Source organism: Anarhichas minor, unplaced genomic scaffold (assembly GCF_050575085.1).
Source record: "Anarhichas minor isolate MPS153535 unplaced genomic scaffold, ASM5057508v1 ptg000055l, whole genome shotgun sequence".
NCBI lineage: Eukaryota > Metazoa > Chordata > Actinopteri > Perciformes > Anarhichadidae > Anarhichas > Anarhichas minor.
Genome location: NW_027466501.1, coordinates 576,431 through 597,866, shown reverse-complemented (window position 1 = coordinate 597,866; position 21,436 = coordinate 576,431). Strand labels below are relative to the sequence as shown.

Here is a 21,436-nt window from a genome sequence, read left to right as displayed (position 1 = left end):
CTGTAATAGGATCCGGCGAACAAGAGCGATGCTGAGATCTTCTTGAAGTATTACTGGTTTCGTAATTTGGGAAAAGATATTGTTCCTCAAGAATGCACGTTACTCACATCTCTTATTTTCTGATCAATGTGAACGGTAAAAAGTTGCATCAAGTTGCGTTTTTTTTTCTATTCCCATCTGGGTCACATGGATAATCAAATTCCTAGCTAGCTAGCTAGCTGATGGCTCCATTGATTATTTGCTAAGCCCCTTCCCTTTTAGTTACTGTTGCTAAGGCTCATATGCAGTTTATGACAGAGCTCTTAACGAGGTAGACAAAAGCAGGCGCGTTGTTTCTAACAGGTGAGTATTTGACAAATGAGAGGACAGCTCACTGGCAGACGTCATCAGCTGTACTGCAGATAACTAGCTAATTAAGCTAACGTTAGCTCTGAGTTGGCTGAAACCGCCGTCCCCCGGCTGATTTTTTTATGTTTACAGCCGACTCATTTCAAAAGGATGAACTTGTGAGAGGGTCTTGAATATGTGCTTGATGGCCAGATGGCCTTGCATGTTAGTGTTGCAACGATACAAAAATTATAACTTAGATGTGATACCTGCCTAAGTTAGCGATACTGAAACGATATCACGGCAAAAGAACTCAACACCGGGAAAAATAATGGAATAACAGATGACAGAACATATAAAGTAAAACTTGTCTTTTTTATCAACACTATTTGGTATTCATAGGTTGAAACATTTGGTACAGATGGACTTTGTGGAGTCCTTGGACTTATGTAAGTTATGCAAGTGAAATATTTCCAAATTCACTTCCTCGACCTGCCGTGGATGGTCAGCAAGAGTACTTATATTTGCAGCCATGCCTTTCATTTTGCCACCATGAAACCTGCAGAGTGAGATATGAGACAAAATAACAAAAATCTTTATTGTTCTCTACTTAAAATTCAGAGAATTAATATAGCAGCAAACAACTATTTGCTTTGTAAAGATATAGTAGAGGAGTAATGTCTATCTGGGCAGAGAAGGAAGTGGCTTTTCAGTGCATGTGAGCGTGCGCCACTGGTTCCCCCCTCGGAAAAACACGGTCAGCTCCGTAGCACTGTTGCCGTAGTTTGCACTGTTAGCATCCGAAACTCTGTAGCCACGGACACAGCCGTTGCCATGTTGAGAGCCATGTGGAGGCAATAGATAAACTCATCAGTATAACGTTTTGCACCTTTATAGTACCATTACTAATAAAACGTTTAATACAGTTTATAACTGCAGGGTATTAACATACCTTTCTAGTATTGTGCAAGACTAGTATTGTTCAACCACTCCTTACACAAAGCTAAACTTCCCTGAACCCCAGCTCAAACAAAGTGAAGTATTTGTTCCTGATTGGCCCAGACAGTTTCGCCATTACTCATGGCAGATGACATGTTTACTGTTGCCTTGTGTGTTATTGTTACTGTGCTCACTTTAGACTTCCCACATCCCTTCTCGAAGGGTATTGGTTCAATTCCAGAATAAATATGAATGGAGCCTGATTGGCGGGCTGTAATCTGATCTGGAAAGAGGCAGAGAAGATAAGATGTCTTGACTTGATCTCATTTATATTTGGCAGTAGACAGAGATTTAAAATGTCCCCTGGCACTGTGGGGGCTCCCAGAAGTCCCTGTTCCACAGACGTACATTTCCTCATCGTGAAAAATCCAGTTTTTGTCTATCCCGCCGTTCCAGAGAGGATTGGTGTTGGTGGTTAGGGACACAGAGCCCCAGGGAGAGACTGGTGGTGAGAGGAACTCTGGGAAAGCTCTGAGACTGGGAACAGTGGCCTGACCTCCAGTACAGGAAGTGGTTTGGGTGCTTTTGTAGCTAATCTGTCTTTAATGCCTTTTGCATCAGGGCTGTCACTTCTGTGTGTGAAGAAGCATGCCCATACAACAATGCATGCATATACTTACACAGGAGAGCAATGCAGGTTGAGCTTCTGTACGATTTAGACACAGAAAAAATTGTTTCCATCTGCTATGTCTTGCAAAAAACCAACGAGAAAGTAGAATCTGCTGCTGCCGGCGCTGCGACAGATTTATCACAGTGCTTTAAAATGACCTTGTATCTGTCACATTAATAAAAGAAGTTAAATAAATCGGAGTGAACCCTGGAGCCCACCTTCTCCTACGTCTATCATTTGGTTCACATAATGTTTCTCTTATTGTCTTCCAGTGGAATGATTTAGTCCAGTGACACCTCGTATACATGCTAAGGCATCTGCATCTGCAGATGTTCAGGATTAATGCTCGAGCAGAGCCCCACGACTAACGTGTCCTAATTTTTTCAGCTATCTTTCAAATACCGAGTGGATTTGCAGGAAAGCATGAATCACTAATCAGCGCACAATCTATAAGCCTGTCCTCAGCAGCTTCGGTAATAGGTGGTGAGGATATTGATTAGAGATCAGGCCCTTCTACAAAACGTAATTTCATAGTCATTTAGGCCAGTAATGAGTCCTACAATCTCAAACTACTTGACAAAAATGTCAATTGTGGAGGAAAAGATGGAGAGCATATTAATGGCATAGATTGAAGTGTGGAAGAGTCCAGTAAACATATTGCAAAAGTCCCTTACAAGCGTTTACAAGTAAAGTGTGGCTTCCTTTCTGCCAACACAACAGCAGGGCAGCGATCGTCTGCACAGGAAACAGCTCGTCTGGTCAATGACTCACTTCTCTTCTATTCACGTAAAACATGATGTAAACAGGGTTTACTGCCAGCAGAGAATCAAATGTTCAACAAGTGTGGTGACATCGATCAGCACATTATCATCAGTCTAAATCAGAAATAAGGCTGAAACGGATTTTTCTGAGGTCTTGCTGGAGACTAGCTTAGTGAGGTCTAGGCTGGTCACCAATGAATTATTTAAATTTCTTGCATTCTTAATATTTCCAGGCTCTCATCTCTTTAAGAGAGATGGAATGTACTCAGTAACTGAAGCCACTGAGAACATTCAGTCCATATACTGGCCAGTATGATATGACCCGACGTGACGTGAACACAATAGGTAGAAAACCTGACTGCAGCTGCGCAGCTCTGGGAGAGCTCCACTCGTCGGCCGGTAAAGAGGTGTTTTTTGTGGCCGAAGGGAACCAAAGAGCAGTGGGTGTCCGTCTGATGGCTGATGGAATCAATAGAGACTGTTCAATGAGTAACACAGCGCCGGCTCAGAACGGGGCCGTGGGCGCCGCTAATTGCTTTAGCTTTGTTTGCAATTAGTCCAACATTCTGCCGCTAATGCGATTAGGTCACTTTGGACAAAAGCGGCGTTTGGCAAACACCTCCCGCGGATGATGTGTTTGACACAAATCTGAAAACTCGGCACTCCTCCATCCAGCCACTCAGAGCCTGTGAAGTCTGGGCCGAAGTATTTGATCAAATCTGATCCGTTAACCAGCTATAGGTACGCCTGTGACCGTTGCAATGAGGCTTCACCAGCTTTCCTCTCGCCGCACACAGCCAGTGAATCTCCTTTCTTTGTGATCAGCTCAGCCTGGTGATACAGAACACATTATGCCCTCCGCAGACCCGCAGTCAATCTGGGCCACAATGTCCATATTGACGCAGGTTAACAAAGGCTCCTCTCTTCTGTGTGTACATTTCTTCTAGTGGCAGGGGGGGGAGCAGGAGATACGGTTACCTCTAATGAGGAAAGGACTTCACACCCCATTGGTTGTTGTTCCGTCCACCTGGAATCCAGGCCACTGTGGCAGAAACGACACGAGATAACCTCAGTGGGAAATTCTGTCAGCAACAGGAGACGTAGACGTGCGTGTCCGTCTGCCTTCTCCACCACACGACAAACGATCTGCTGCTTGTTCTGCTCCGAGCGCATTCAGGGAATAATTAAAAAGTTGCGTGACACACTCGTCCTTTGCCTGAAAACACAGTCAGTGTGTTAGGAGAGCAAGGGAAATGTGGCTTACTACAGGAGAAAACCAACAAAATCAGGGTAACAACAGGCTATTTCAAGCTACGTGTATGCAACATGAAAAGACCTGCATGTCTCTCTGTACATGCTGCATAACAGACCCACTCATGCAACACTGTCAAGTAAATTAAATGTTTTGACTGCCACTTCAGCTGTGCGAAAGACAAATTGAAACGTTTTAGCACCAGTCTCTCAGAAAGCATCACACGCTGAGCTCAGAGACTGGACTTGAGTTCTTTAGGAGCACAATGAAGCGTGGCAGCGACACTCTGGCTGACATAATAGGTTCCCTTACCGTTCCTTGTCCTGGCTAATTATGAGCGAAAAAAAAAAAAAGGCCTGGCCAAGATGGATGTTTTTTTCTCCCCCCCCCCCCCCCCCATCCCATTTCAAAAGCAATGCTGTTTCCCCATTGTCTCTTTGACACAAGCAGCAGCTCAGCAACTTGACACGAGGACACGGATACACGCCCGGACTCAAAGTGGACCACTCAGGCCTATAGGGAGTCACTCAGGCACATGACAGCTCCCACAGACAAGCGTATTGGAAGTGTGAACACTTGCTTGTCCGGGTGTGGTAGCAAACAATTAGGGAAAAAGCCAAAAGAAATAGGGTTCTTATACAGCGAACGTCTGGAAAAATGTAGTACGGCTGTCTTTTCACTGGCTTTGACTGTAGCCGTGTCGATTGACGACGTGGTCGGACAACGAATCTTAGGAACTAGTTCTGATCCGAGCGGTGGCTAATGTTAGCAAACTTTAGATAGACCTGTAGTCTTTTTAAAGCATGGCGGACAGTTTGGAAAAGTGGTTTACTTGCTATCCAAGAGTGAGATGAGCTAAAGGTGGCGCTAAAGGGCCTAGCGTAGCATATAATGACAACAGACATACCTTTATCTGGGACATAGCGAGGCTAGCCGTTTCCCCCTCAACACCCTCTTTATGCTAAGCTTAGCCAATCAGCTCCTGGCTCAGCTCCATATTTCATGCACAGACATAAGAGCACCAGAGGACGGGGGTTTGCGTGGTCCTATTCATACGACGTATCAAATAGAAGAGTGGATTTTGGCTTCTAGATGGAAAAAGTGCAGCTGGGATCACAGAGCCGACACACTTTGATCGGTGAATGAATGATTTTATGCAGCTCCGCGGCTTTTCCTCAAAAGAGTTCACGCTTCAAAATAAGCCGAGAGCACACAGATGGTTTGGTTCACATGTAACGGCCTCCTAAATCCGTCTGAATGAAGGAGACGGACGTGTTACTTGTTGATGGGAAGTCATTGAGAGAGTGAGTCACCAGCCTGCTGGGGATGTTGTTCTGTTTACTTGGCGCTATAAAGAGCGGGCTAACTATCCCATAAAAGCTCTTGTTGAACCTTCAGGCTGCTTGGATTCCGCCTCAATGATGTGGAACTGTTCAAATAGGTATTAGCATTTAGATGAGAAGTGTATTAAAGTGGTTCGGATGTCGCAGCCTCTTGCTGGTTATCCACAGCTGATTAGCAATTGAAGACACAATATGCTGTATAACTAAATCCTACAAGTCTAAGTGTTTCTTGTGCTGTTTATTCTGATAATAATATTTATCCATGTTATTATTTGTACTCCACAGCGTTGGTGGTGAGATTTCTGACCAGACGCTTCATCTGGGAGTACGACCCGACACTCGGTAAGACAACAACATATCTGTAATACTGTGACCACTAGTACTACCATTGCTACTGCGGCCGTCCCTTTTCCTGTGACTACTGCAATGATAACTACAGTGTAGCTGCTGTTGCCATCAACACTACGTTGCTATCGGTGTATCCCACAGGGTTGTGTAAGACTGTATGGTGGGTGGACCTCGAACCCTCTACGGGGGAAGAAAATGTTGTACATTTATAAGTTAAATGCATCTATTTGGTGCACGTTGAGCTAGAGTTGTGAACAACTTTGTCATCTTGTACACAAGTTTCTGCTCTCGTTTTAGCAGTGGTGGAATGTAACTTTTTTGAGGTACTTGTACTTTACTTGAATATTTCCATTTCGTGTCACTTTATACTTGTACTGCGCTACATCTCAGAGGGCAAGATACGACTTTTAAATTCACTACATTTATTTAACAATATTAGTAATTAATTAAAGCTACTTTGCAGATTCAGAATATAAAAATATGAAACAACTAATAAACGAAGATGCACATCATCGCTGTGGAGGAAATGCACTTTTGACATTTTGGGAAGTACTCGCTTTCTTGCCTGAGAGTTAGATGAGAAGATAGATGCTGCTCATGCCTGTACGCCAGCCAGTTAGCTTAGCTTAGCATAAATACTGGACGCAGGAGCAAAAGACTGGCTTGGCTCTCTTTTTCTGTACAAAAAGTGTAAAAATAATAAGAATAAATTGGTGGTTTTATGGGAAGATACGTGTTGGAAGAGTGGCTTCCTTAAGTCTCTACAGGCCCGGAGAGAAATCAGCGCACAAGTCTTCACTGAGCCTCAACCTTCCTGCACAGATTGACACGCGAGATATAACCTGTTCATTACTGCGCTTTACACGTCCTGGTGAGTTTTTGTTACCATTGGATCCTTTATGCTAAGTTAAGCTAACCATCTTAAGCTTAATATTTAGCTTGATATCGATCTCCTCATCTAACTCTCGCCTAAAGAGTGAATCAGTAGATTTCCCAAAATGCAGAACTATTCCTTTACGTATTTATATTCAGATACATTTGCTATTTTAAAAAAAAGGTGTAAAAATAAGGAACAGTATCCAGATGAAAAGAAAAATCATAGAGAAAATAAATATGAGCAATGAAGTCATTAATCATGCAGTGAATACAACTTCAAAGCGATGCAATCAGGTTCCTCTGCCCTCATCAGAGCGACATAGAACTGGCCTTTTTTTTTATCCACCGATGCAGATGGAGCCAATTGTGTACACTGTAATTACGGGGAACAAAGACATGACATCTCCTCTGCGAGGTGCTTTTCATTTCCCGGCTGTACACGACAGGTCAGAGCCTCGGGATTTCTCACACGGTGCTCTCCTCAATACCGTATCCGGTCTTTTGTGACATGATGTGCAGCATCTCAGCAGAGCGCAATTATCACACTCGGGAGCATTTCTAGCATATTTTTTTAATCTTTGTTAAATCAATCACCTCTTCATGTAAAAACATCATCACTGTCAGTCATTGTGCCCTCCGCTTCACACCACAGCGTACGGCTGGGCAGGTATGTTAGGAACCCTTATTTTACAGAATGTGTTGTTTTTGTTCGGCATAGATGGAGCTTCAGGGCAGAAGACAGGTACCCGTTATCAACCCGTCTTTCCTCAGCAATAGTACCCCTTGATATCTTTGTTGTAATGCAGTGTATTGGTACTGTGTGTACCAGCTTCACACAACACGTGTATTAACTTCAAGTAGTGCACATGGTCTAGCCACAAAAAGGCAGAAAAGAGCGATATTTGCCTCCTTGATTACAAGAACTGGCGTCACAACCACAGAAAGCACAGCTTCAGGTGCACACTGGGAGTTAAGTACAGCCGGAGGGTGTCTGCGACCAATCAGACCGCCTGGCTGAAATTACCCACGAAGTGGTCGACGCATTATCAAAACCCTATTATGGGCCCATCACACAGGTCTGCGTAAAGAGCGCTGGTCTTAAAAACACGAGATTACTGCACTTCATCCATTACAATATGCCTGACAGGGTCTGCAGCTCACCAGTCATTATCTACCTATGTAGTCCTTGCAGTGCGGGGCCAGGCTATCTCATGCGATGGAGGTTTTGTTTTTGTAGTTTCAACCCAACCAAATAAAAACCCCATGCCAGATTTAGCCGATTAGCACGCACTCACATACGGCATGCACACGATTGCCCGTCCTTGCTGCAGCATGTCCTGGATCTGCCTAAAGGCAAGAACCCGATGCACATCAGCTCGCTCAAGGAAATGTGAAGCAGTGGCGGAGCTGGAGAAATATTTACGGGGTGGCAGAAATATCTATATATATGCTGATTCAATCGCAAACAATATGTGAATATTTGTTTGGAAAAGCCCCCAAATGAAGATATTATTGGGGTACATGATTAAAGCATTGAAGAGAAATACCTAAAAAAGGATTAGAAATTTCAGAAAGTAAAAAATAAAAAAAATAAAAAGCAACTTTATTTTTCTCTAATGTGGCAACTTGAAAAATCCTACTTTCATCGAAATTATATATTTAGACTAATTTATGTTTTGGAGTGCTTATGTCACAGGTGTCTCTGATACCAAGTTTGCATTTTCGGGCTCTAGTGAGCTTGTCCAGATCCAAACACGTATCAAATGTTCTTCCAGACACCCACGGGTGACTTCACTGACGCTGCGTCAGCAGAGGAGGAAGATAAACGGCGTGGTTGTTGCACGCGTCATCAAACTGCTGCATCCTGTGTTCCTGCATCATCAGAAATGACGCAAAAAAATACATGAATATGTGCATAAATAATGATTTGACTTTGTGTTCAGTCATCGGCTGTTACAAGATGTCCAGAACACAGATGGCCACAATGCATTAGTTATTTGTGTCTCTGCACACCACCCGCTTACAGAATCTAATGAACTACTTCTACTGCGGTTTGGCGTTTCAGTCACAGAGTGCAGACCGAACTTCTAGTAGGACCACTTTGGGAATAAAGTACCGTGAGGCGTGCGTAAGAGCGAAATGACTTTACGAGCTATGTCAACACACTGGATTATGTTCCCAGCTTCGTCACTTATCGTCTGGCGTGACACTTTCTCTTTTAACCTTCTGCCAAAGCAGTCCTTGGGCAGTAAAGGGGGGGGGGGGGGTTGAATTATGAGGGAAGAATTGCTCGCTGCCAGGAACGCGACTGCTTATTGTTTCTCTCCAAGACCTTCAGATGGGTATGGTGGGGCCGGTCAAACAATCCCGGCCCCCGCGTCAGAGCAGTTGGCCACAGACACGCAGACGGGTGGACGTGGACGGATTCGGTGCCGTTCGCAGCTGATGGAGCGACGGCTCCTGAAATAGGCCGTCCCACGGGTCACTGTGTGAGACTCTGGTTCTCCTCCTCACAGATGCTCCTCGTGCCTCCGGCCAAACGGCTATAAATCAGCTCTCCGTGACATTTCATCTGCGTCACAGGACGCCGTTTATCCCCCGGAGAGGTGAGCGCACCTGGGACACGGAGGGTGGGACGTGCGGAAACCGGAGCGACAACAAGCTCAGAATCTGCTATTTTAAACTGAAGATCACTGAGCTATTTCAATGCAGCTGGTACAGATTTATCAATTTAGTCATGCAGGGAAAAGGGGGAATTAATTGTTCAACGTAATTAGATTTGAACAAGCATCCACTTTATTAGCTCGCTAGATCTTCATGTGTTCAATGTTTAAAGAGGATAATGAAGCATATTATTTTACTTACTAATTAGTTTGCTCGGCACTCGCTGGGTCTGAAAGGTGTGAAACACCAAATACTCGTGAACGAGAGCTGCACTTTAGATTTGGAGGAACAGACCCGGGTATACCAAGGCCACATAACAGTCAAACCTACCAGCACTACTAGCTATAGAGTTCCAAAGTGGTGGTGGAGGAAGAGGAAGAGGAAGAAGAAGAAGAAGAAGAAGAAGACACACGGTGTCTTGTTCTTACATTAAAAAAGTCAAAACTGATGAGAGGAACAACATGTAAAAAATTCACCGAAAGAAAATACCGAAGTCTGGTGATTTTTCCCCCAAGATTGATTCCTTGACATACTAATCTTTCGAATAGTCTCCCTTCACAAAAGAAAATAGCAGAGCCCGAAGGACATGGGTCACACGCTGAATGCAATTGTAAGTGGTAAAGCCTGGAGAAAGCGCCGGCTTTAGCCCTGTGGTTCAGAGGACAGAGAAATCCTTTTAGAATCTCGCTTCTTAAAAAGGAGGCTTTTCTGCGGCTCCGCTGCTCTCTGGGAGGTGTTTACACAGATGGGCTTTTTACAAGGGGGCAATTTAGGAGGATAACGCCTGTGCTGCTCACGGCGGAATGAAAGGTCAAAGCCACGGCTCACACCTGTGTTCCTGTGCCAGGAATAAGAAGCTTTTATCCGGCTTTTTAAAACCAGCTAGAGGTGAAGCTCGGGTCTTCCGAGGTCACTGCAAGAATCTGCCGTTCTGTCAGCAACCAGGAAGTTCAGCAAGCTGCTGAGAACAAAACCGAAGCGGTTGGCTCCAAAGTGCAACATAACAATTTCATGGAAAAAGAACCGCAACAAATGGGAACGTCGTGTCCTTTTTTAAACAGAGTGTTGCTCCTCGTTTTGACCTCTGATGTCCATATCACACATACGTCTCTGAAGCTTTATCAAGCTAGGGAGCGCGCACACGCACGCACGCACGCACGCACACCAGGTGTTTATTGGTTAACTTGCTGTAATATCCTAGTCCTTTCAGAGATCAATTACTTATATATATTTAGTAAGTAAAGATGCATTATAATGACTTTGACTGCCATGTTAGGAGTCAGGCATCACTACTATCAAATGACGCTTCACAGTGGATTACATTTGTAAAAAATGGATGGATTTCTGTGTCTCTCGTGTCGAACAGAATCAACATATCGCCACCAGGCCAACATCGACGATGAGGTCGTCACCATGGAGATTCTGGACACGGCTGGGCAGGTGAGATGAATTATTCCCGTCTCTAATCCAAACCTGACCTGAGATCTCTCCCTCCATCTTCAATCCATCCCAACTGTCTCGCTCACTGACAGGAGAGGAGGGATTACCACAGTGCTGTACTTGATATGGGGTAGTACTTCTACTGTTAGTGTACTAACAAAGTCAAGTATCGTCAACACAAGTGCATTCTCTAATGCTGTGCTTCCAGAGACAAGTGATGGATGTATATTATATATTATTTGTATTCCCTTATTCTATTCACAGTTTGACAGACCAGTTTAATTTAAAAAGGTAAAATTGACTTGACTATAACATTTGGTCCTTTACATATGGGATTAAAAAAGATCAGCTGTCAGAACCAGAACACATCTTCCGGTAACACCGGAACACACAAAAGAAAAACACCTCTTGTTATAACTTCTATGTAGTCGGGATGTCACGAGAGACTTTGGGACCAAGCCAATGATATAATTCTGAAAGCGTGACTGTACTGCAGTAGCACAGGTACTGGAGAGGCTCCAGACTGACTAAAATGTGAGGGGACACAGTGAACTCACTGTTGCTACATTGTGAACAACAAATCTGTGTTGAAATCAGCAGGAAGAGAGCTAGTTAGGTTAGCTGTTAGCAGCCCAGACAAACTGTTGTTTTGGGCAATAAACTGAATAAATACAGCTGTTTAAAGATGTTTTATGTATGATGAAATAGATATTAGAAAAGGGAATTATGACCCGTTTAACTTTTACACCAGCTCTGAGTGTAAAAGGTGTGTGTGTGTATATATATATATATATATACACACACACACACACACACACACACACCTTTCATTATTACTGTGGTATTGAATTGGGTATGGAGAATCATGTAATTTCACTGGTATTGGTAATGAGTGCTTACTTTCTGGTATTGGGACAGCGTTAATATGTACCTCTATATAATTTCAAATAACAAAGGCTATACGTAGAAGTAAAAGTCTAATAAATTGTACATCCAACAGAGACATTGTGAAAGCCTAAAGTCTACCTGATAAAGGTTCTCTCCTCTCGTCTTCCAGACTTTCTCCAACTGTTTACTTCCATGTCTAATGTATTGTGCGGCTCCCAGTAAGAAAAGAAAAGAAAATTTATTTTCTTTATTACTGAGATAGTGAGAATTGACACGTATATTTTCAGAAGGAGAGACAGCAAAACAATCCAAACTACAAACCATTCAGTTAGAAGAGTACTGAGAGCTTTAATATACTTCTTTAAAAGAGGTAAGCTGGCTCCACTTGTTTATACTGCAGATCAGCTTCAATGCCCGTATTTTGGAGAGACGGTGGTGTAAGTAATGGTAGGAGTGGATGTGAGACTCTAGATCTCTAAGACCATTTCCTGCAGTCTGGCAGAAGCGTTGCCGGGTCCTGGCCGTGAGGGAGAGCTTGCGCAAGTCCTCGTGCAGAAGATGAATATGCTGCAGAGCTGCGTAGGTGTTCTGCTTGCGGTTGATTTCCCCTGCGACGCTTCAGCCAAGTCGTCCCTCTCTCTCTCTCTCTCTCATTATAGCGTAGTCTATTTTCAGCTGGCATGAGGATGCGGTCTGAATGCTTCCAGACACGGCATGTGTTGAATGTCAGGTCTCTCCTGACTCTGATTGGAACAAAGCACAGAGCTTTAACTCCGTGATTTGTGGAGGTGGAGTCGCCATCGGCAGCTCATAAATTCCAGGTTCAAAAGTCAGTCAGGTACACAAACGTCACACTCTCTCGTGTTTCCTCCGGAGGGATAAGCTTCCTCTCACAATTATGAAATCAGGATCTGTGCAACTCCCTCCAGTCCGATTACGGTTTAGAGTCTGCCACACGACCAGTGAGGTCATTACAAGCAGAGGGACCGTCTCTGCTACAGCGTGATCAAATAGGGAGGATATGCCTAAATGTTCACAATCCTGAGACGGCTGCGGAGTTAAAATTTCTGGCTTTGGCAGGTGAGGGAGAGAGTGAAGGAGCAGGGGTCAGGGGTCAGGGATTGGAGACAACGGTTTCTGCGTATACCAAAAACGGAAGCTTTTTATGTTCAAATGCAAACAGGAAATATTAAGCGTGCAGGGAGCAAACAGTCACCGATGGAAGAAAAGAAGTCCTTGCATTTAGCTTATTCATGTTTTTAGATGATTTTTTTTTTAATGGTTTGAAGTCACAAAATGTAATAGAATAGTTTTATATTTTAGGAAATTCCATTCATTACAAGGAGTTAGATGAGAAGATTGATACAACTCTCATGCTGTATAGTAAATATGAAGCTACAGCTAGCAGCCTTTAGCTTAGCACAAACACGTCAAACATGGAAACAGCTAGCCTGGTAACACACTCCAGCATCTCAAAGCTCACCGATTAACGTTCTGTGTCCTTTACATCTCGTTTGTTTTCAGCCACAACAAAAACATGTTCGAAATAAAGAAATTCTGGTTTTAAGGAAGAAGACAAAGTTCCTCGGCACCAAATAGTGTGGCACATTCTGTACAGATTAAACAAACGAGATATAACATTATTCACTAAGTCTTAGATGTGCAGGTCGGCAGATTGTATTACCTGAGCCAGGCTAGCTGATTCCCTCCGTTTCCAGTCTTTATGCTAAGCTAATTGGCCGCTGGTATTAGCATACAGATATGGGAGCAGTATCGATCTTATCTCAATATCTGCAAGGGAATTTCCTAAAATAACAAACTATTCCTTTGACAATCCTCTAAATTTAAGTTACAATAAGCGTTTTTTAACCATTCTTTCTCCATCCCAGGAGGACATCCAGCAGAAAGAGGGTCACGTGCGTTGGGGTGACGGATTTGTCATCGTGTACGACATCACGGACCGGGGGAGCTTCGAGGAGGTGGCGCCGCTCCGAAGTCTCCTGGAGGACGTGAAGAAGCCGAAGAACGTGCCCCTGGTCCTCGTCGGCAACAAGTCCGACCTGGACCACGTGCGGCAGGTCGGTACGGAGGAAGGCGAGCGGCTGGCCGCCGAGATGGCGTGCGCCTTCTACGAGTGCTCGGCGTGCGCCAACGAGGGCGGCGCCGTGGCCGAGGCCTTCCACGAGCTGTGCCGCGAGGTGAGGCGCCGCAAGGCCGTGCAGGGCAAGGCCAGACGCCGCAGCTCCACCACGCACGTCAAACAGGCCATCAACAAGATGCTGACCAAGATCAGCAGCTAGGGAAGACGGCGCCAGCAATGTACTATTCTTCTTCTGTAAATGTGTCAAGCAACTAGCGGCTCCGCAATGGACGAAATGTGACTGATGTTATGTGGAATGTGTTCTTTACTTATTCTCTCATCATGCTCCATCAAATAGGCAGCGTCTCCTCCGTCTGGAAGAGGTAGCTCATGTCGTCGCTTCAGCATGGGAGCCGTCCAAACTTTTCAAATGTCACTTGGATCAAAGTAACTCTGGATGCAGGTGAGGCGTTGGTTTCTCTGTAGCTCGTCTGTTGGGGGATAGTGCAACTGTTCCGTCAGCAGTGGTCAAAGAAAAATAAGATCAGCGAACTACTATCGCATAAAAGTAGATCCACTGTCCCTAACGCATGTCATCCCTACAAACAGTCATCCACACAGTCCTTGTAAAGTCCACTACATTATCTTGACACGAAACGTTTCTGCTGTGGAGTCCCAACACGTCACATTCCAGGGAAGCTCCTCATGGCTGTCATTTTTAAATACTTTAAACTACAGTATGTATGATTTGGTACATTGCCAAAGACGGTACTGTCATTGTTGAAATGGAATATGTTTGTATGTACGTGACCTGTATGATCAAAACAACCAGATGTGCACTCGTAATTAAAAGAAATGGACGTATATCCCACTGGTTTTCCTCTTCATGAGTCCGTATGTTTGGTTGACATCCGTGTTTTATGTCATCGCTGGGTGCATGGTGTTCCACAGTGGGGTACTAAGTTCTAAAATAATAAATACGGTGTCAGATACGGACGCCTTCAGCCAGAGCAGCGGCTGTTTATCATACGAGCTCATATCAAACTCCCTCGGGCTCATCTGCATCATATTTTGATTGAGCTATGATTAGGATGACGGCAGACAACAACACGCTAAGCGCTGATAGTTTGAAGTGTAACCACTTCAGTTCAGCGATTTAGTGTTTTAATAGATAAGAAATAGAAATTGATGGATTATGAGACAATCCAAGAGCAAAAACTGAATGGGACATAACTACTTCTCACTGAGCTCTTTGACCAACGTTAACAGTCGCTTTGCATTGTTCAGGCTCCCCCTGTGGTTACTGACGGCTACAGCAACAGCTGTTTAGTACTGCACGTCCCAGACATCTGGGGGAAGAAACACATTGCCATAGCAGATATTTTGTTAGAGACGCAACAGGAGAGCAAGTGGTGTTTCTGTTTCTAGTGGAACCAAACATTTTTATAAAGCCTGTCAGTAATAATACACAATCGCCTCCCAGTTCTGACACAAGTGTAAAGAGAGTGAACAGTGACGTTTTTAGACTCTCGGGTCTTCATAAAGATCAACAGATAATTGATTTTATGCCCCGACATTTACACTTTTAAACTTCCTCTTTAAAAAGGCTTCATGGTATCAAGTGTGATACATGTTGAGGAACGTACCACGTTAATGCTGTATGTTGAATTTATTGAAAAAAGCTGCTAAATTCTATATAGCTTCTTTCACGCCATCCCGACCCACTGCGTCGTCTCCTATGCGCGCCGTCCAACAGGTAAAAACTACAAGGAAGTCACATCCGTTTGAAAACGGTGAACAGAAACACAGGACCTCATCCTACCAGTGGCAGCAGAGCAACCTTGTGGGTGTTTTTACATTGAGATAAAAATCAATCAAATCAATGTGTATCCATGTGATCGTATTACTCAATAAGCATACAGCGAAGCTGCCGCACTTCCACACACGACAAAGATGGAGTCTGTGTAGCGGGTAAAAAAAAAAAAACCTCGCCTGTGGGACATGTCACGTCTGTGAGAGCGACTGGATTGGGAACAAAAGCAGGAAACAACAAGCGTCTCCTGGAACTGGGAGAATCCGTTCAGGCTGGAGAAACCAGAGCAAACGCCGGGTCCCCGCTGGTAGAGATGCCCATCCGGCTTTTGATGTCATCGGTCAACAGTGAAAGGTCATTATGAATCATTTTGGATTTAGAATCAAAATTATGACACTCCTAATAAGGCAATCTGAATCTGACTCTGGCCTTATGTTGCTTTGCTTTTTTGGGTTGTGGCAGAGTGTGAATACATTTAACGGTTATTTTAAAAAAAATCCGAGACCATAAATAGTATCAAGAAAGGGGTTTCATTTCATGAAAATCTGAAGGAATATAACTTCCTTTTGTACTGAAACTAAAGATCTATGTTCTCTGTACAAGTTGATTGATACTCACACACACACACACACACACACACACACACACACACACACACACACACACACACACACACACACACACACACACACACACACACACACACACACACACACACACACACACACACACACACACACACACACACACAAATTCCCTTATCATCTTACAGTCACTGACAATACTGGGTGGATTCGTTGTACTAGTACAGCTCACCATTTCAGCAGGTTTTTTTGGGACAATATGGATTTCAAAAGACACACCTTTTGTATTATATATTTTTTCATTTTTATTGCCCTGAGGCCTGAAATTAAAACCCATTCAAACGAACGTTCCCTTACTTCCCATTTAGTAGTAAACCGTAACCCACTTCTGTCACAGCACCGTCTTAAAAAAAGGAAACCTCCCACTAAATACACCCTGCTTTCTTCAAATAGACTGCTGACTCAGGGAGAGGACACAAAAACAAAAAACGGCTTTCTTTAGTCTGTGTGAAGCAGAAAGGAGTGGCCCAGCTATAGATAATTACTAGAGGCCAAAACCCCATAACAACCAGGGGGAAAGGAGCCACGATGCTCCTCCACATCCTGACCAGTCGGAGACTATCAGAGGACAATTTCAGGTTGTAGCCTCCCCCCAATCAACTGGGACAGGGGAGAAGTGTTTAGGACGCGCCAGAAGGGAGGGGGTTGGTGTGTGTACGTCATGCTCTGAAAGTCGGCGCGAAGTGTGCGGCCGTGAGATCAAGGCACCGTGGGCCCACTCGTCAATCTCCATCGCTCTGACGTCAGACACACACACACACACGGTGGCTCGGTTGGAAAGTGCTGCCGAGACGGGTGAGGGGAGCGATCGGGCCAAGCCCGGCGCATTGATCCCACACAGTTCTCATGTCCAGCAGGACCTCTGCTAGAAGGGTTAGGGTGGCTGTGACGCAGGCATCGCCCGGGCACCAAGACGTGCGACTGAAACTCGCCGGGGGTTTGAGTTCACACAGTTCTCCTCTCTTACGTCGATGTAAAAGAGAGATGGGGAGGAGGGGGCAGTAAGAGACCATATGGGTGGGGGTGGGGGTGGGGGGGGGGGGGTGGCTGACAGTGGAAACAGAAGGAGAAAAAGACACTTCTTGTGTTGAGGAGATGGACATATTGGACACATGGGCGCCATTTTCAAATTCAATTACAGTTCAATTACTGCCTTTGGGCACTTTGGGCATCTGCATACTGTTTACACTTATGTTTGATATGCTCACAAATGTTTTTATGTACAATCTGTGTGTCATAAATATTTTGTACAAAAGATGATCTTACTGTTATCAAACAGCAGGTTGTCATGATCTCATAGATAACTACTGTCTGCCTGGGGTTCAGACCTGCCATGGCAGAGCTAGCACAGCCGGGAATGAGAACAGGGCAGAGGGATGCAGTCTGTGGGAATGACGCTCACATCTTCATGCAACGCATCCCGCCGGTACTCACAGTTCCGTGGAAACTCAAGACACTAAACAGCCCGTCAGACCCTCCAGAGGCGGCCTGTGGAGGAACACCTCATGACGCTCTGTCCAGGTTCACGTGCTCCTCCCGCGGCACACGTGAGGACCACTTCCTCTGCTGCAGCGCTCCCAAGCACGCCGTCCTAGAAGAGCCACAACCACTCATAAAGCTATTGTCTTTATAACCGTAGACTTTTACATGAATTCTGTTCATAGTAGTGACCGTACTTAGCGCGACGTGTTTCCCACGCAGTCTCTTCTCAACCAAGGAAGTGACAGCTAAAGTTAACTAGCAACAGCTGCACGCACAAGCTAACGTTAAACTGAATTAAAGACAGAAGACGGCTCAGTGCACGGCTTACTTTACTGTTTACTAAACAATACAAAACGTCTGTCTTTAAACGTATAGAGCGTGACGCATTTTAACAAACTAAGGACCCGACCCACGTGTGGTCCCTCATACTAGTTATTCTGTTTTCTGTCGTCCCACCCATCCAGGAATTGGGGTAGGTTACAATCCTCATCACTGATTGGCTAATTAACAAGACATGACCAACCAATATACGACGGATAAATACAACGTGATGGATTCAAGGACTGCTCTAAACGGAGGACACTTCGCTTGCTTCATAAATCTATTCATTTTGCCATAATAGAGACACGTTATCATAGAAAAGACATTTAGCCAGTCCATAGTTTAAAATGTACATTTGCAAACTGAAATACGTGTCAAAACTAACAGAGTAAACACAATTAGAGCTTGGTGGTTACCTGAGAGAACTACTTACTACTGGAAACAGAAGTTGACAAAACAATCTCACTACATAGAGATGTGATGCGTTCAAACGCTAGAGGAACCTTGACTGGGCCTTGAGGCGGGACTGCTTTGTGGAGGATATTTTAGTTTCCCTTCACTGAACGTTTCAATTGCCAGACTACCTCCAATTAACTAAACTGTCCTTGATCCGATACAAGTGTTTTTTAATTAACTCATTGTCTGACTTTGAGTCTTTCGCAGCATTTTGCTCAGCTGGAGAAAAATATTCTGCAAACCCATTTAGAGAGCACGTGACTCTCTCTCTCTCTGCTGATGCTACTAATATCTCTGGAGGGAAACGAGCCTCTCTTGAGCAAAAATGATTTCCATATCCTTGCCGAGACCGATATCCCCCATACGTCCTGTTTAGATCTGCAATCACGGGGAAAGTTAGCTCTGTAGTGATTTCATTTTCTTTGACTGCAAGACTAAGATTAAAATCCCAGCAGAAGACAAACGGAGACGAATTAATAACAGAAAGTAAATTAAAGTGATTTTGGATATTGACATAAGGCGTATGTTTATTTTTCTTATAAACTTATTTGGTAGCTCGAGTCCCTCTTGATGAAATTTTCCATTAGAATGCAGAAGAGGGGGAAACAGAAAGCAAAGCAGAGGAGCTTCACAGCAGAGGAAATGAGAGACCTACAGAGAGGGGCAACGATCCCTCTGTAAACAGGCCGACTCTCCTCTTCAGCACAATCTCTCACAAACAGCACATAAGTCTTCCCCGAGTGGGCTGGAGACGCACTGACAGGCTGTTTAAGTTGAACTTGTAGAGTTAATTTCCAAAGTGCTAAACAGAACATCCGCTGAGAAAACCAGCATCAGTCTTTGAAAGTGTTGGCGTTTCATCAACGACAGACTGTCGTAGTTACGAGGAAGAACGCTTTCTTTTGTGCAACTTTTACACGCATACTATAGTGGGAATTACTTTTAGGGATACAATTTATCCCTAAAAAGTCAAACATGCGATACTTTTCTATGGTCATAGCTAGGTATCTAGAGGACTAAATGAAAATACTCCCCCCCCCCCCTACACTTTTTCTCATGTTTACTGTATTATATTTCCATATTTCTGCCCTGTCTGCAGGTCCTGAGAGAGCTCAACAATCATAACCAGTGTGCCATGACATTTACTGTGGTTATTCATGATCCCCATGAGGACAATTCTAATAGAATGTAAAGAAATTACATTGTATCAGAATGTAGCTTCTTTACATTCTAATAGAATGTAAAGAAGTTACATTGTATCAGAATGTAGCTTCTTTACATTCTAATAGAATGTAAAGAAGTTACAGTGTATAGAATGATTCTGTTGAAGTTATTCCTTTTTTAAATGTTTTAGACGAGTCACTAATCACTTTAAAATAGTGATTATAGCTGCTTACATTTGGTTACATTGCTATTTGCTGTCATTGAAAATAAAATGATTAAATAACAACGTATGTATAGGCTACTTGTATTGTTTAAAATAATGTCAGCAGGGACTGTTGGCCCTTGGGCATTTTCACATTATCAACTCTGGCCCTCTTTGAAAAAAGTTTGGACACCCCTGCTCTAAATGAACAGACTTGAGTTGATCTTCTCATCTAAGTATTAGCAAGAAAGCGAATAAGCGTATTTTTGGAACTATTCCTTTAACGAGCCCGCGACTCATCTTGTACTGCTAGTTTTGTGAAGTTGTTGAATGAGGGCTTCAATTGACTTTCCCACCAACATGCATACTTGCATACTGCGATGGACTATGAAGTGTTGTGTGTGGTACAGTACACAAACTATGTATGGTTTGAAATCTCAAATTCTTCAGTATACAAGCCATTCACATTCACATTCACATTCATATTCAGCGAAGCAGCAGCCTGGAAAGTCGGTTGAATTCCCCCTTTACCCACGGTGGCATCTGTTTTGGGATTCATCTGCTCTCTGAGACTCATGCTGTCAACCAAGTAGCATGGAAATGAATTGAATTCACCTACGTTCCCCCACCGTAGAAACACTCACAATAAAATCTGGAATCTGCACTCCATTGTGTGCAAAAGTTGCTGTAGCACTGCAAATAAAACCAGAGCTATGTATGACGGTTAGGACATCAGTTGCTGCTATCGGTGTGTGTGTGTGTGTGTGTGTGTGTGTGTGTGTGTGTTACATGGTTCGTCAGTCTTATAATCTCTTATGTGTTCACAAACATGGAAACACGAGTAGAGGATTTCCAACTCTTTCGGTTCCCTCTCCATCCTGTGCTCTGTGAAGCATTGCAGTTGCCATGACAATCAAGGCCTTTCCTTGTTTTAAAGACACTCACTATGGCGACGAAGGCTTTGCTGTGCAGAGTGGAGGATTTCTCTCACACACACACACACACGTGTGCTAACACGGTACACTTACAGGTGCAGCTACACAAACCCGACCCACACCCACACAGATGTGCACGAACACAGTGGTCGAATGACGCGATGAAACCTCTGATGCATGCTGGGACATTCAGGGTCTGATGTAAAAATTGAGCTGAAGGAAATGGAGCGAAGGTTCAATATAGACGTGCCGCTCCACCCTGTGAAATCAATGCTCCCTTTCCGGAGGGCACTTATGCCTGCAGCATAGAGATGAAGCACTGAAATTAGGATTCATGGTCATCGGATGGAACCACAAAGTCCGACGGATTTCAGCTCCGTTCTACTGAAACTCCTGTAGCACTACGCTACCCACAATCCACACAATGGTTGGGAACCTTGTCCAAGCTGCATCACTACAGTGCCAGTTAGGGTTAGTTAGTTAAGTTCATTCAAGCCCAACTTGATGGATTAAAGCTGCATTCATGCATATTGGGTCCGTTGGGGGGCAGAAGAGCACCCGGATCTTTGTTGCCCTACTAAGCTGATTTGGCTAATTCTTTGGAAAAATATCAAGGGCCTTTAAATTATTAGATGTTTCTAACTTTGCATAAGTGATAAGACTTGATTCTACAAAAAAAAAATCACACTTTTTCTACATCATTTCATTACAATCATTTCATTTAATGTCACAGCACCTTTCAAACACAGCTGCAATTCAAGGAAATGCAAATTCATATTTGAAAACTCAAAGACAAGAAATAATCACGGTTGTATTGATAACATTTTTATG

At 43.9% G+C, this 21,436-nt stretch overlaps 1 protein-coding gene across 1 annotated transcript in view; it reads left to right on the top strand.

Annotated features, from left to right (window-relative positions):
* rerg (RAS-like, estrogen-regulated, growth inhibitor) overlaps window positions 1-14,408 on the top strand; it is a 31,484-nt gene extending 17,076 nt beyond the window's left edge. The window contains exons 3-5 of the mRNA XM_076076197.1: window positions 5,578-5,634; window positions 10,547-10,620; window positions 13,398-14,408. Of these exons, the coding sequence (XP_075932312.1) occupies window positions 5,578-5,634; window positions 10,547-10,620; window positions 13,398-13,808 (542 nt within the window). The 3' untranslated portion in view covers window positions 13,809-14,408. The remainder of the gene's footprint in view (window positions 1-5,577; window positions 5,635-10,546; window positions 10,621-13,397) is intronic.
* Window positions 14,409-21,436: the final 7,028 nt, after the last annotated feature.